Source organism: Erythrolamprus reginae, chromosome 11 (assembly GCF_031021105.1).
Source record: "Erythrolamprus reginae isolate rEryReg1 chromosome 11, rEryReg1.hap1, whole genome shotgun sequence".
Taxonomy (NCBI): domain Eukaryota; kingdom Metazoa; phylum Chordata; class Lepidosauria; order Squamata; family Dipsadidae; genus Erythrolamprus; species Erythrolamprus reginae.
The window spans coordinates 31,740,959-31,757,397 of record NC_091960.1 but is presented as its reverse complement, the minus strand read 5'-3'; the positions used below and the strand labels follow the sequence as shown (position 1 = coordinate 31,757,397).

The following is a 16,439-nucleotide window of genomic DNA, read 5'->3' as shown; positions in this document are numbered from 1 at the left end:
AAAGTCCGGAGGCGGGGCATCCCAGCAGCGGCGGTTGGTTTGTAAGGTGAAAATGGTTTGTAAGAAGAGGCAAAAAAATCTTAAACCCCGGGTTTGCATCTCGAAAAGTTTGTATGACGAGACGTTTGTAAGACGAGGTATCACTGTACTGTGAATGTAGCTTTTCGAAGCTTTTCCCCCCCAGCCCTAAGGAGGTGCAAATGATCTTCCTGGCTCTTACCAAGTGTTGTGGTTGGCTCTGACCCAGCTCCTGCCCCAAGGGAGGTGGATGTGGATGTGGAGGAAACATCCACATGCCACAGGCCTGTTTTGCTCCCGATAGAATCTCCCGACAAAGTCTCCTCTGACGAAGGAATCGTGAGTGGCAGGGAAGAGGGGAGTTTGGCAGACAGCCCAGGAGGAGATCAATCATCCTTATCATCCCTGGATTCTGAACAAGAACCTATGACGGACCCACGCATGCATAGAGTGATGCATAGGAGAGAACAACTGAAGGATTATTACAGGAGATAAGTGAGGCCACCTGTGGTTGGGTGGGGCTGCTGTAATTAGTGCTACAGATAAAAAGAGCAGAGTTCTGGTTTAGCTTCGGGGAAGTTTATCTGATTCATAGTTTGTCAAGATCGTGGTTTGTTGTTTCCCTGTTCAAGACTGTGTGTGGAATTTCCGGACTTTGGAATTGGACTCAATTTCCCAGTTACTGGGTGAGAAATTGGATTGCATTTAACCTGGGCCTTGTGTGTACCAGAAAATCCCTTTGACATTTAAAAAGGGAGTTTTTTCTGCTTTTCTGTTGATAAAGACTTTTGGTTTTCCTTCTATCGGGTGGTGTGTGTCTTTTTGGACACGCCGGCAGAACACCAAGTTGCAGGCTTTTTCATTGCTACTCTCTCTAAAGAAGGTTTTTTCCAGTCCTAAGTCTTTGCAGGATATTTTTCCACTGCTACCCCCTCGAAATAAGATTTTTTAAAAGCCCTCACCAGGGGATAAAATTATGTGCTGAAGCTGACCAGACTAAGGATGCTAACCAGATGAAATTCCTGGTAGGCAGATTCCCCCCCCCCCTATTTTCTCAAAAACTAAGGTGTGTCTTATACTCCGGTGCATCTTATACTCCAAAAAATTTGGTAGTTACATGATATGCACCTGGGCAGGTAAAAAGCTCCTCTTTCAAACAAGTGAAATGAGTGGATAGATCATTTCATCAAAACACATATAATGCAGAACAGATGGAAAATGATTTTTCCAATTTGGTATTGTAATGTTGAAGAAACTGCAGGAGGCAAAGGATTTAATTTTGATCAGACATGCTGAAAGAAAGTACCTGAGTACAGGGAGGCCTCAGCCTGCGGCCACAATGGAGCCTGCCCATCATGGTCATAAGTTGTAGCTATTGTAGCTTGATTATCTATCTATCTATCTATCTATCTATCTATCTATCTATCTATCTATCTATCTATCTATCTATTTATCAGATTTGTATGCCGCCCCTCTCCGCAGACTCGGGGCGGCTCACAGCAATAATAATACAATGTAAACAAATCTAATATTTAAGTTAATTTAAAAACCCCAATTTAGAAACCAATCATACATACTAACATACCATGCATAAATTTTATAAGCCTAGGGGGAGGGAAAGTGTCACTTCCCCCATGCCTGACGACAGAGGTGGGTTTTAAGGAGCTTACGAAAGGCTAGGAGGGTGGGGGCAACTCTGATATCTGGGGGGAGTTGGTTCCAAAGGGTCGGGGCTGCCACAGAGAAGGCTCTTCCCCTGGGTCCCGCCAAACGACATTGTTTAGTTGACGGGACCCGGAGAAGGCCCACTCTGTGGGACCTAATTGGTCGCTGGGATTCGTGCGGCAGGAGGCGGTCCCAGAGATATTCTGTTCCGGGGCCATGAAGGGCTTTATAGGTCATAACCAACACTTTGAATTGTGATCGGAAAATGATCGGCAAGCAATGCAGACTGCGGAGTGTTGGTGTGACATGGGCATATTTAGGAAAGCCCATGATAGCTCTCGCAGCTGCATTCTGCACGATCTGAAGTTTCCGAACACTTTTCAAAGGTCGCCCCATGTAGAGAGCATTAAAGTAGTCGAGCCTCGAGGTGATGAGGGCATGAGTGACTGTGAGCAGTGACTCCCAATCCAAATAGGGCCACAACTGCTGCACCAGGCGAACCTGGGCAAACGCCCCCCTCGCCACAGCTGAAAGATGTTTCTCTAATGTGAGCTGTGGATCGAGGAGGACGCCCAAGTTGCAGACCCTCTCTGAGGGGGTTAGTGATTCCCCCCCCCCAGGGTAATGGACGGACAGATGGAATTGTCCTTTGGAGGCAAAACCCACAGCCACTCCGTCATATCCGGGTTGAGTTTGAGTCTGTTGACACCCATCCAGACCCCAACAGCCTCCAGGCACAGGCACATCACATGATTAGGTGTCAGGCACTGTGTGTTGGCCCATAAAATCTCATTATTTTCTTTTTTTTTATGACGGCTGTTAAGTGAATGCTGTGGTCATTAAGGGAATCCATGGTTTGGTATGGATTTTGCTGAATGCCAGAAGTAAATGCTGCTTTATGGCAAAACCATCATGGGGCACAGTAATAGCAGCCTGGTGGCTGAGCTCCAAAGTCCAGTCACATGATTGCAAGGTGGGTGACTGCCAAACCTTCAGAATTGGGTCATTAAAATGGTGTTCAGATAAGTCTGTCAGAACTTCAAATCATCACTAAAGGACCAGCCACAAATCAAGGACTACCTGTATGCTTCTTCATAACTGTGGTTGTAAGCTAGACTCAAAAAGAAATTCCAAACCACTTCTATAATACTGTCAAGAAAATAAATGCCTTTGATGTAGCCTAGTTAAGGCCACCGCACCATTCATGAGAATGGTATTTTAATTTATGCTTGTGAAAAATGCATGCATCATCTTTTATTTTTTGCTTATTTATCAACTTTAGAATCCAATCATCCCTCTCAAAGAAAACAAAATCTTCACCCAGCAAGACAAACACCACAGGAGTGAATTATATTTAGGAAAAAAATGAAGTGAAGAAAGAACCAATTTCCTCTTTCGTTTTCACTCTTCTAAGGCAAAAAAGCCGCCCGATACTAACTTTTCATAAACATATTCTCCAAAGTGGAGATTCGTGACCGTCTCGAGCAAAGGCAAATTAGAACTAGGCTGATGTGTTAGAGAAGGCAAGCCAACTTTACACAATGAAATCAAAAGATAAAAATTGCCTCCCTGCTATTTGCTAGAATAGCAGGCATAAAAATACCGGGTTGCTATCAAATTTGCCTTACAAATACACTTAGCAGAAGAGAACCTTATGTCATAACTCTATTTTAGAATTGAACTGAAAGGTGAACAAGACACTAACTTCCCCAACCACTGTTTTGTCAAAAGGTTTGATGTTCACAAGGAATTTGAGTCTCAAGGATAGAAGGCTGAGTCAACCTTGAGCCAGTGACGAGATTTGAACCGCTGACCTACAGATCTACAGTCAGCTTGGCAGCTGATTCAAACTTATGACCATTATTTATTTATTTATTGGATTTGTATGCCGCCCCTCTCTGGAGACTTGGAGCGGCTAACAGCAACAATAAAACAGTGTACAATAGTAGTCTAATACTAAAAACGATTAAAAACCCATTAATATAAAAACCAGACATACATACATACATACATACATACATACATACATACATACATATATACCATGCATAAATTGTAAAGGCCTAGGGGGAAAGAGGATCTCAATTCCCCCATGCCTGACGGCAGAGGTGGGTTTTAAGAAGCTTACCAAAGGCAAGGAGGGTGGGGGCAACTCTAATCTCTGGGGTTAGTTGGTTCCAAAGGGCCGGGGCCGCCACAGAGAAGGCTCTTCTCCTGGGTCCTGCCAAGCTACATTGTTTAGTTGACAGGACCCGGAGAAGATCCACTCTTTGGGACCTAACTGGTCGCTGGAATTCGTGCAGCAGAAGGCGGTCCCTGAGATAATCTGGTCCGATGCCATGAAGGGCTTTATAGGTCATAACCAACACTTTGAATTGTGACTGGAAACTGATCGGCAACCAATGCAGACTGCGGAGTGTTGGTGTAACATGGGCATATTTGGGAAAGCCCATGATTGCTCTCGCAGCTGCATTGCTGTTACCCAAGACCGTGTGATCGTTTTTTGCAATCTTTCGGCGAGCAAAATCAATGCGGAAGCCAGATTCACTTAACAACCAAGTTATCAACTTATCATAGGAAGTGATTCACTTAACAACTGTGGCAAGAAATGCTGTAAAATGGGTGACAAAATTCACTTAACAAATGTCTCATTTAACAACAGGAATCATGGACTCAATGGTGTTCATTATGTGGTACTCTAACTACTGACACCAAATTGGTCCCCCAAAATGATGGCAAACCCTCCATATAGGAAGCTACATAATATGTTTGGCACCGCACACATGTTCTATTCATGGCTGAAATGTAGCAGCTTTTATTTTTTTTAAAAAAAATATAGCTCTATTATCCAACTAATTCCCATAAATTTCTCTGAGTCACTTAAGGCAAATGCTCCTGATGGGTTGAGTCCACAGCTCACATTCCTTCCAACTCAGCTCATTACTGCCAGGTTGGCCAAAACAATAATATATATGCTTAATTCAGGGAGTGTTTTGGAGATATAAGAGAGTACGGGAGACATGAGTAAGCTGTTGAGATTAGAAGTAGGGAATCTCTACAATTTGTCTGGATTTCAAGAGAGGGAAATGAATGTTGGAGGCCAACAGTACCTTTAAGACAGGTCTCTTAAAACATCTGGACTTCAATTCCCAGAATTCTCCTGTGGAAATCTGAGAGTTTAAGCCCATAAAATGCTGAAGACCCACCTTTGTCGCCAGGCGTCGGGATAATTACCACCTTCTTCCACTTTTTATTATGTGTTCAGCCTTACTGTATGATGGATTAGGTTGAATATCTATGATTGTATACTTAGGGATTTTACTATGTATTAATGTTTTTAAATTGATTTAACTTTCTACTATTGGATTTGTAATGTATTGTATCACTATTATGTTGTGAGCCGCCCCAAGTCTTTGGAGTCTTCAGATCGTGCAGAATGCAGCTGCGAGAGCTATCATGGGCGTTCCCAAATATGCCCATGTTACACCAACACTCCGCAGTCTGCATTGGTTGCCGATCAGTTTCCGATCACAATTCAAAGTGTTGGTTATGACCTATAAAGCCCTTCATGGCACCGGACCAGATTATCTCAGGGACCGCCTTCTGCTGCACGAATCCCAGCGACCAGTTAGGTCCCACAGAGTGGGTCTTCTCCGGGTCCTGTCAACTAAACAATGTCGCTTGGCGGGACCCAGGGGAAGAGCCTTCTCTGTGGCGGCCCCGGCCCTCTGGAACCAACTCCCCCCAGAGATTAGAATTGCCCCCATCCTCCTTGCCTTTCGTAAGCTATTTAAAACCCACCTCTGCCATCAGGCATGGGGGAATTGAGATCCTCTTTCCCCCTAGGCCTTTACAATTCTATGCATGGTATGTATGTATGTATGTATGTATGTCTGGTTTTTATATTAATGGGTTTTTAATCGTTTTTAGTATTAGATTACTATTGTACACTGTTTTATTGTTGCTGTTAGCCGCTCAGAGTCTCCGGAGAGGGGCGGCATACAAATCCAATCAATCAATCAATCAATCAATCAATCAATAAATAAATAAATAAATAAATAAATACAAATCTAATAAACTATAACTATAATAAGTCTTAAAGTCGCCATAGTTGAGAAACACCGGTCTGTGAGCCAGCAACCTTAAGTGAGGTTGGAGGGGGCGAGCGTAAAATTTACTTTATCATCTGTTATGGATTGCAAGGCAGGCCGCCCCCATCTCCCTAGAGCAATATGGTTTCTTCCCTCTGCAAACTTCCGTGCTGCTTGCCCCCCTATTAAAGTCTCTGAAGAGCGTTTATATTCCATCTGCTATCTGCCAGCCTAAAAGGATGCTAATGCTTCCCGAAAGCTGTTGTTGTTGTCAATTATGGTCAGGAAAGCCCTTAAGTGCCTTGCAGGGGCTGATTCGAAAGCAGAAATGGGTTGGGAATGGATCCCCAGCTAGGACTCAGTAGAGACAGGGAAGCTTAGGAGCGGCAAAAAAACCCTCTGACATCACTAAGCACTTAAGGCCAGGACATTATTTTAGTGGCACTAGCCCAAAGCTGTTTGGAATGCAGTGGTGTACAGCCGGTTACCCGTTTGACTGAGCAACGCCATTAAAATGCCTACAAGGATAATAATGTTCTGCAAGTTGGGAGGTTGATTTCCCAAATGTGGCTTCCTTCCCCCAGGGTATAAGGACTACCTGCAAAATGGCAAGCGTCAACACCTGGAATCTGCAGGCACAAAAGGGGGAAAACACAACAGAACAAAATAAAAAAGATTCTTTTTATCCATCCTAGCCATCTGCATCCGTCTGTATCTAAAGAATGCAGCTGCAAGAGCAATCATGGGCTTCCCTAAGTATGCCCATGTCACACCAACACTCCGCAGTCTGCATTGGTTGCCAATCAGTTTCCGGTCACAATTCAAAGTGTTGGTTATGACCTATAAAGCCCTCTATGGCACCGGACCAGATTATCTCCGGGACCGCCTTCTGCTGCATGAATCCCAGCGACCAGTTAGGTCCCACAGAGTGGGTCTTCTCCGGGTCCCGTCAACTAAACCAGTGGTCCCCAACCTTTTTTCCACCAGGGACCAGTTTCAGCAAGACAATTTTTCTATGGCCCGGTGGGGGCCGAAAGGGGGTTTAGCTTATCGTTCCATTGTCTCCCCCCCCCTTTTTTTAATTTTGCGGGGGAGTTGAGGTGACAGAGGGAGGAAGGGTAGGAGGGGGTGGTTTCCTGTCTCTTTCCCCTCCTGTTCACTCGGGACCGCCGTTTGCCTTTCAGCAGTTCCAGAGGACACACACACCCCGTTCCGGCTGGGATTGCAGCAAGGAATCCCAGAGCAAGGGGAGGTGCCTCCACGGACACAGTCACCTTCCTTTGCGATCGCTGCCTGCTTGGAGCGCCCACCACTGCCAGGTCTGGTAATTTTCTTGCAGCAAGGAATCCTTCCAAAAGAAAATTACCAGAGCTGGTGGTGGGGGTTTCATGGTCACACGCACACCCCTGGCTTCGCTCCCACCCAGGACCCCGGGAATAGGGTGGGGGAGCCTAGCAAAAAAAGAGCTGCACAATGCCAAAGCCTTTTCGTTTGAGCTGCAGGCAGAGCGAGGGCTTTGCAAGGGCTTCGCAAGGAGGAAATAGACCACTTTCGACGAGAGAAGAAAGACAGGAAAGGAAGAAAGCAAGCAAGCAAAGGTTCTCTCAGACCGAGGCAAATGGCGGTCCCAAGTGAACGTGAGGGGAAAGAGACAGGAAACAGCTTGGCACTCGCCGGCTCCACAGTAGCTGCTGACTCCGCGGACCGGTGCAACATGCCTTGCGGCCCGGTACTGGTGTGCGGACCAGCGGTTGGGGACCCCTGAACTAAACAATGCCACTTGGCGGGACCCAGGGTAAGAGCCTTCTCTATGGTGGCCCCGGCCCTCTGGAACCAACTCCCCCCAGAGATTAGAATTGTCCCCACCCTCCTTGCCTTTCGTAAGCTACTTAAAACCCACCTCTGCCACCAGGCATGGGGGAACTGAGATACTCTTTCCCCCTAGGCCATTACAATTTTATGCATGATATGTCTTTTTGGGTTTTATTATAATGGGTTTTTAATTGTTTTTAGTATTGGATTATTATTATATGCTATTTTATTACTGTTGTTAGCCGCCCCAAGTCTTCGGAGAGGGTCGGCATACAAATCCAATCAATCAGTCAGTCAATCAATCAATCAATCAATCAATCAATCAATCAATCAAGGTAATCCTCAACTTACAATCATTTAATAATAATAACAACAGAGTTGGAAGGGACCTTGGAGGCCTTCTAGTCCAACCCCCAGCTTAGGTAGGAAACCCTACACTACTTCAGACAGAGGGTTAGCCAACATCTTCTTAAAAACTTCCATTGTTGGAGCATTCACAACTTCTGGAGGCAAGATGTTCCACTGATTAATTGTTCTAACTGTCAGGAAATGTCTCCTTAGTTCTAAGTTGCTTCTCTCCTTGTTCAGTTTCCACCCATTACTTCTGTTTCTACCCTCAGGTGCTTTGCAGAATAGGTTGACTCCCTCTTCTTTGTGGCAACCCCTGAGACACTGGAACACTGCTATCATGTCCTGGTCCTTCTTTTCATAAGACTAGCCATGCCCAGTTCCTGCAACCGTTCTTCACGTGTTTTAGCCTCTAGTCCCCTTATCCTCTTTGTTGCTCTTCTCGGCACTTTTTCTACAGTCTCAATATCCTTTTTGCATCATGGTGACCAAAGTGGTATTAACACTTCACATGATCTTGATTCTCTCCCTCTGTTAATGCAGCCTAGAGCTGTGTTGGCTTTTTTGGCAGCTGCTGCACACGGCTGGCTCATATTTAAATGGTTGCCCACTAGGACTCACAGTTACTACTGTTGAGCAATGTATCGCATATAATAATTATAATAATTTATTACATTTGTATGCCGCCCCTCTCCGAGGACTAGGGGTAGTGATTTCTGACAGTCTCAAAATGGGTGAACAGTGCAGTCAGGCGGTAGGGAAAGCAAGTAGGATGCTTGGCTGCATAGCTAGAGGTATAACAAGCAGGAAGAGGGAGATTATGATCCCGCTATATGGAGTGCTGGTGAGACCACATTTGGAATACTGTGTTCAGTTCTGGAGACCTCACCTACAAAAAGATATTGACAAAATTGAACGGGTCCAAAGACGGGCTACAATAATGGGGGAAGGTCTTAAGTATAAAACGTATCAGGAAAGACTTCATGAACTCAATCTGTATAGTCTGCAGGACAGAAGAAAAAGGGGGGACATGATCGAAACATTTAAATATGTTAAAGTGTTAAATAAGGTCCAGGAGGGAAGTGTTTTTAATAGGAAAGTGAACACAAGAACAAGGGGACACAATCTGAAGTTAGTTGGGGGAAAGATCAAAAGCAGCATGAGAAAATATTATTTTACTGAAAGAGTAGTAGATCCTTGGAACAAACTTCCAGCAGACATGGTTGGTAAATCCACAGTAACTGAATTTAAACATGCCTGGGATGAACATATATCCATCCTAAGATAAAATACAGAAAATAGTATAAGGGCAGACTAAATGGACCATGAGGTCTTTTTCTGCTGTCAATCTTCTATGTTTCTATTTGTTTGTATTATATTTTGTATTATATTTGTACCACATTTGTTTAGGAACTGTTCAAAGTTAAAACAGCACTGGGAAAAGTAACAAGCAACTAGTCCTGGCACTCGGGGCTGCTGCAGCATCATCAAACATCTGGGCAGTTGGCAACAATGCATTTATAATGGTTGCAGCATCTTAGGGACATGGGACATGTGATTCCGATCTTTAACCTTCCCACCTGGTTTCTGACCAGCAAGTCAAGGAAGGAAGGTAGATTTGCTGAAAGACCACATGATTCTCTTAAACTTCATGATGATTCTTTTCATGATGATGGCAAAAATGGTCAAAAATTGTGCTTAACCACTCTCACGCTTAGCACGGGAAGTACCAGTTCCAAAAGTGGTCGTAAATCAAGGAATACCTGTACTTAGGAATCACCGTATTTTTCAGAGTATATGACTCACCATTTTCCCCGCTAAGAGGTTGATAATTTGGGTATGCCTTATACTATGAATGTAGCTTTTTTTCCAGCCCTAATTAGTTGCTAATGATCTTCCCTTGCAGGCTCTTTCATTGTTACTCTGCAAATAATGTTTTCCAAGCCTTATTTATTTATTGATTGATTTATTTATTGATTGATTGATTGATTGGATTTGTATGCCGCCCCTCTCCGGAGACTCAGTAAAGCAGTGTACAATAGTAGTCTGATGTTAGAAACAATTAAAAACCCATTAATATATATATAAAAGTACATATATATAAAAAAAACCATACATACATACATACCATGCATACAATTGTAAAGGCCTAGGGGGAAGAGGGTCTCAATTCCCCCATGCCTGATGGCAGAGGTGGGTTTTAAGCAGCTTACGAAAGTCAAGGAGGGTGGGGGCAATTCTAATCTTTGGGGGGAGTTGGTTCCAGAGGGCTGGGGCCGCCAAAGAGAAGGCTCTTCCCCTGGGTCCCGCCAAGCGACATTCTTTAGTTGACGGGATACGGAGAAGATCCACTCTGTGGGACCTAACTGGCCGCTGGGATTCGTGCAGCAGGAGGCAGTCCCTGAGATAATCTGGTCCGGTGCCATGAAGGGCTTTGTCTTTGCAGGGTTTTTTTCATTGCTCCACTTGCTCCAAATGTCTCTTTCCAGGTGCTAATGATGTTCCCAGCTCTTACTGGCTTGCAAGCTCCTTCATTGTTACTCTCTCCAAATAAAGTTTTTTTAAAGCCCTAACCAGGGATAAAATAAGGTGTTGAAGCTGACCAGATTAAGGACGCTAGCCAGATGAATACCTGGGAAGCAGATTCTTTTCCCTATTTTCCTCCCCCAAAACTAAAATGCGTCTTATACTCCGGTACATGTTATACTCCAAAAAATACGGTAGCTTAGTGGGGGGAACTGAAAAGTTAACCTCTACCCCTCCTTTCCGGAATCTTCTTTAAAGCAATTGAGGGCTGCAAAGAATCCAATCAGTTGTATGTATGTAGAAGTACATTCTTTTGTCTGTCCTCAAATGCCTTCCCCTTCAGTTTTATGGCACCAGGAACAGCAGATGAAATGAAAACAATTCTATTAATGATGCTGAGAGTGGCTGCCTGTCTTATATACATAACCCTGGGCAGCTCAGCTTTTATTACCCTAGTAATAAAAGAGATGGAAGTGCCTTCAAAAAATTCCAGCACTATATATATTCAAATTTGTAAAGAACTGATCAAGAAATAGAGGGAGATCAGGATAGATCTATTTCGAGATTTTTAGCTCTCGTCAGCTAGCTATTCTCTCATAGGATTCAAACCTGGGTTAAAGGTTCTAACCACTAGGCCACAGGCTCTACTCATTTTTATCAGCGGAGCCAGAGGAAACTTAAATGCTTTTCTGTCAAGTCACTCCCTTGAAAATATGATTTGGTGTCTGGATGACTCCTGGAGTGGGGCTCAGAGGCAAAAGGGAGCAGTGAGTTCCCTCCTATGTTTGGATCTGCTGTGTGACTTGACAGAAAACCAGATGGATGGATGGATGGATGGATGGATGGATGGATGGATGGATGGATGGATGGATGGATGGATGGATGGATGGATGGATGGAAGGAAGGAAGATAGATAGACAGACAGACAGACAGATAGTAGATAGATAGATAGATAGATAGATAGATAGAAGATAGATAGAGATAGATAGATAGATAGATAGAAGATAGATAGATAGAAGATAGATAGATAGATAGATAGAAGATAGATAGATAGAAGATAGATAGATAGATAGATAGATGATTTAGATAGAGAGAGGGATGGATGGATGGATGGATGGATAGAAAGGATCAAAAACATGCACAAGATAGCAGGTATTGGTATAAATATAAACATAAGCAAATTAGGTACAGGTAAATTAGGACAATGGGACACAGTAAGACAAGGGCAATAAGCACAATGGCGCGCTTGTGCACAATTAACATATAATTGACATATATACATACATATACACACCAATGTATATACACATATATACATAAACACACATATACATATACATACATACATAAACACAGACACACATATACATACATGCATACATACATACACCCAGACATGTACATAATATCGTATTATATTCCATATAAGATAATGTGAAATATAGGAAGTAATAGGAAACCTATCATATCACGGTACTTAATTATGATTATGTATTTATTTTATTACCATTATCAGTCTAAATCAATGTCCCGAGATCCCACAATTGCCCCCCAACCCATTGCCTCACACACACACACCCGCCCCGCTCCTCATTACCTGCCGCCGAGCGGCCTCCGCGTCTCGGTAGTATTTGACCGCCAGCAGCGCTGCCAGGAAGGCCAGGGCCAGGCCCAGCCGCGGCACCCGAGCAAGAGGCGGCGGCGGCGGCGGCGGGCGCCCAGAACCGCCGCCCTGGGAGGCCTCCGGAGGCGAGGCGGCCTCTTCGGGCGGGCGGCCCTCTTCTTCACCGCCGCGGGCCATGGCCGCCGCTGGCCGGTCCGAGGAAGTGCCGCCTCTCGTTCCCGCCTCGCTCGGGATGCAGAGGCGGCGACGGCTTGGCGCTTCTTTGGCGGACCGCTAAAGCGACGTCGGGGTCTCGGGGCTCCGCTTAGGCCTCGGGCGGCGTGGCGCGGCGCGGCGGCGCAGCTTCCCACTACCCCCTCCCGCCTCTCCTGCGCTGGTCCAGTCGGCCTGCGTGGTCCCCCTCCCTCCTCCTCCTCTTTTCCGCGTCTTCCCACCCCCGCCCCTCAGGGCCCGCTAGGCCGCCTCAGAGTTGCCCGGGGTCTCCTGGCTCGCTGCCCCGCCCCTCCCGGTCCTTTTCCTAGGTACAGGTAGGCCTCGACCACACTTGAACCCAGCATTTCTGTTAAGTGAAACATTCATTAAACGAGTTTCGCCCCGTTTTGCGACCTTCCTTGCCACAGTGAATTTTAAGAGAATCGTTGTTACATTAGTCACGTGGTTGGGTTTTTTGTGTGTGGAGGTACAACATAAACAGTAAAAAAAACCACAGAAACTGTGCCTAAAATAATAATAAATATTTCTTTATTACATTAAACATTCAAAAAAAAAATCCTAACAAAAAAGATATGGATAAAATTGAACGGGTCCAAAGACGGGCTACAAAATATCAGAAGACTTCATGAACTCGAAGCAGTGTTTCCCAACCTTGGCAACTTGAAGATATCTGGACTTCAACTCCCAGAATTCCCTGGCTGGGGAATTCTGGGAGTTGAAGTCCAGATATCTCCAAGTTGGCAAGGTTGGGAAACACTGGTCTGGAGGACAGAAGGGAAAGGGGGGACATGACATTTAAATAGGTTAAAGGGTTAAATAAGGTCCAGGAGGGAAGTGTTTTTAATACGAAAGTGAACACAAGAACAAGGGAGCACAATCTGAGGTTAGTCGATCAGAAGCAATGTGATAAAATATTATTGAAAGAGTAGCAGATGCTTGGAACAAACGTCCAGCAGAAGTGGTTGGTAAATCCACAGTAACTGAATTTAAACATGCCTGGGATAAACATGCCCGGAACGTGTGCTCTCGCCCGCCGGTCACCCAGAGCTGCACATGCATCGCAGCAGTAAGTAGGAACCCCCGCCTGCAGCTGGGTTATTATTATTATTATTATTATTATTATTATTATTATTATTATTATTAATTTATTAGATTTGTATGCTGTCTCTCTCCGAAGACATATGTTATGTCTTCAGGCCTTTCTTAAAGCCTCTAAGGCAGTGTTTCCCAACCTTGGCAACTTGAAGATATTTGGACTTCAACTCCCAGAATTCCCCAGCCAGCGAATGCTGGCTGGGGAATTCTGGGAATTAAAGTCTAGATATGTTCAAGTTGCCAAGGTTGGGAAACACTGCTCTAAGGCTTGTGGCCAATTAAAACTCCAGTATGATGGTGGCATTAACTTTACAGAATCCAGCATTGAATGGAAACTTGAGATGACTGGAAAAAGTGTTCAGCTATGAAATGTCCTTTTATTTGTGCTTCGATGCCACCAGAATTCATCTCTGCATTAAGACAGTACCAATGTTTTTTTTAAAATATTTTATTGAAGAAAAACTACAGGAACTCGCAGTTTCTCTGACAGTTTTATGTTCTAGTGCAGCTGTTCCCATTTTCTGTCCTGAACGTTTTTATCAGTTTGAAGCCTCCCAATCTACTTGGCACTTTCCAGGCTAACTTAAAAAACAAAAAGTCATGAAGATCGTTTAGTTTGCAAGTATGGTATGCCTCAGAGCCTCCAAACTGCTGAAACATGAATAGAATAGCATCGAAATAGAACAGAATAGAATGTTATTGGCCAAGTGTGATTGGGCATACAAGGAATTTGTCTTGGTGCACATGTCCTCGGTATACATAAAAGAAAATATAAGTTTGTCAAGGATCATAAGTGTTGTGGTTGGCTCTGGCCCAGCTCCTGCCCCAGGGAATGGGGAGGTGGATGCAGGGGAAAATTCAACATGTCACAGGCCTGTGTTATTGCCGACAGAATCAGTTCAGAGTTTAGTTTCCTCGGACGAAGAAGAAGGTGGGAGTGACTTGGCAGAGGAGGGCTTGGCACACAGCCCAGGCAGTCAATCTCCCTTATCTTCCGTTGATTCAGATTATGACGTTTTGGATCCACGCAAGCGCAGAATTATGCGCAGAAGAGACCAAGTAAGAACTTACTTACTTACTTACTTACTTACTTACTTACTTACTTACTTACTTACTTACTTACTTACTTACTTACTTACTTACTTACTTACTTATTAGATTTGTATGCCACCCTTCTCCGTAGAATCGGGGCGGCTCACAACAGCAATAGAACAATTCATAACAAATCTAATAATTTAAAAACATTTTTAAAAACCCCATTATTAATCAGACATACATACAAACATACCATACATAAATTGTATAGGCCCGGGGGAGATATCTCAATTCCCCCATGCCTGGCGGCAAAGGTGGGTTTTAAGGAGTTTACGGAAGGCAAGAAAGGTGGGGGCAGTTCTAATCTCAGGGGGGGGGGAGCTGGTTATAGGAAATAAGTGAGGCCACCTGTGTTTGGGTGGGACTCCAGGAATTGGGGCTGTTGCTATAAATAGCAGCATGTGGGTTTGGCCGTTGTGGAAGAATATCTGATCGGAGTTCGTCCGTCTTTGGACCCGTTCAATTTTGTCAATATCTTTTTGTAGGTGAGGTCTTCAGAACTGAACACAGTCTTCCAAATGTGGTCTCACCAGCGCTCTATACAGCGGGATCATAATCTTCTTCCTGCTTGTTATACCTCTAGCTATGCAGCCAAGCATCCTACTTGCTTTCCCTACCGCCTGACAGCACTATTCACCCATTTTGAGACTGTCAGAAATCACAACCCCTAAATCCTTCTCTTCTGAAGTTTTTGCTAGCACAGAACTTCCAATACGATACTCAGATTGAGGATTCCTTTTCTCCAAGTGCATTATTTTACATTTTGAAACATTAAACTGCAGTTTCCATTGCTTTGACCCTTTATCTAGTAAAGCTAATTCATATTCTTTTGTTCGGTATTTCTAGCAATGGGCATTGATCTTCAAGGGATAGAAAAAGACTTGAGCGGGGCTCCCAGAAACCATCAAGTGTTATCAAGGGAGAAATTCTAAAAGACATTTCTGAAATAGAATCACGTTAACGGTGTTTAATTTTACTTAATGAAACTTAGTTTTAGTTCCAGTCTTTAGCCCACTGCATAAGGCTCAAAGCTCCGCTTTGTCTGGAAAACACTGGACAGCCCTGACCAGTCCAGAATAAATCTTTTAAGCTAGCCTGCCTCCTTCTGGTCAGAGTAAAACACAATGTATAGAAACATAGAAGACTGACGGCAGAAAAAGACCTTATGGTCCATCTAGTCTGCCCTTATACTATTTCCTGTATTTTATCTTACAATGGATATATGTTTATCCCATGTTTAAATTCAGTTATGGAACTGGCATTTGGAAAGAAAAAGATAAACTCTTCCCATCTGCTAGTAAATCCCAGAGAAAAGACTGAGGTGTTACTCACTGTTTACGTAAGAGGGCAATCCAGACCCCTGAATGAGGAAACTCCTAACAAGTAGCTCATGTCTTCAGGGATGCATAGTACATTCTAAATAAACCTATTTTGGTCACTAAGTGAAACTGAGATTATGCTTATGATCTCACTTCAGCTTTGCTTTGCAGACCGGCGAAAGTCATAAAACTGAGGATTGATCGCAAAGTCCCTTTTTGTTTCACCAATCAATTGAAATTTCACCACTCACAAATTTGCCCTATATACTTTCAATTCTCCTAATAAGGTAGAACATAAGTCAGTTGCTATTTCTTTAGGGGGGTTTTTCCCCCCATCCATCTTCTCTCATTTTTCTCTCTCTCTTTATTGTAATGAAGATTCCTAACATTTAGTAGAAGGCAGGGATGGATGGAGGGCATGTAAAGATTTATTCGGATTTGAAAGAATATCCAAGCAAACTAACTTGATCTACGTAGCTCAGATGTAGCGTATGTGTAGGATGGAATGCATATTACCTCTCAAATTTCACTCCACTAAATGTTATGATCATCATCTTGGTTCAAAAGAATAAAACAAAACGATAAAATCTCAAATCTTCTCCCAAGTCTTATATGGCTTCCAGTGATTATATA

The 16,439-nt window shown here is 43.9% G+C and overlaps 1 protein-coding gene across 1 annotated transcript in view; it reads right to left on the bottom strand.

Annotated features, from left to right (window-relative positions):
• The window catches only part of SELENON (selenoprotein N), a 49,166-nt gene extending 36,716 nt beyond the window's left edge, over nucleotides 1–12,450 (bottom strand). Inside the window, exon 1 of the mRNA XM_070764244.1 lies at nucleotides 12,058–12,450. Within this exon, the coding sequence (XP_070620345.1) occupies nucleotides 12,058–12,261 (204 nt within the window). The 5' untranslated portion in view covers nucleotides 12,262–12,450. The remainder of the gene's footprint in view (nucleotides 1–12,057) is intronic.
• Between the last annotated feature and the right edge of the window lie 3,989 nt (nucleotides 12,451–16,439).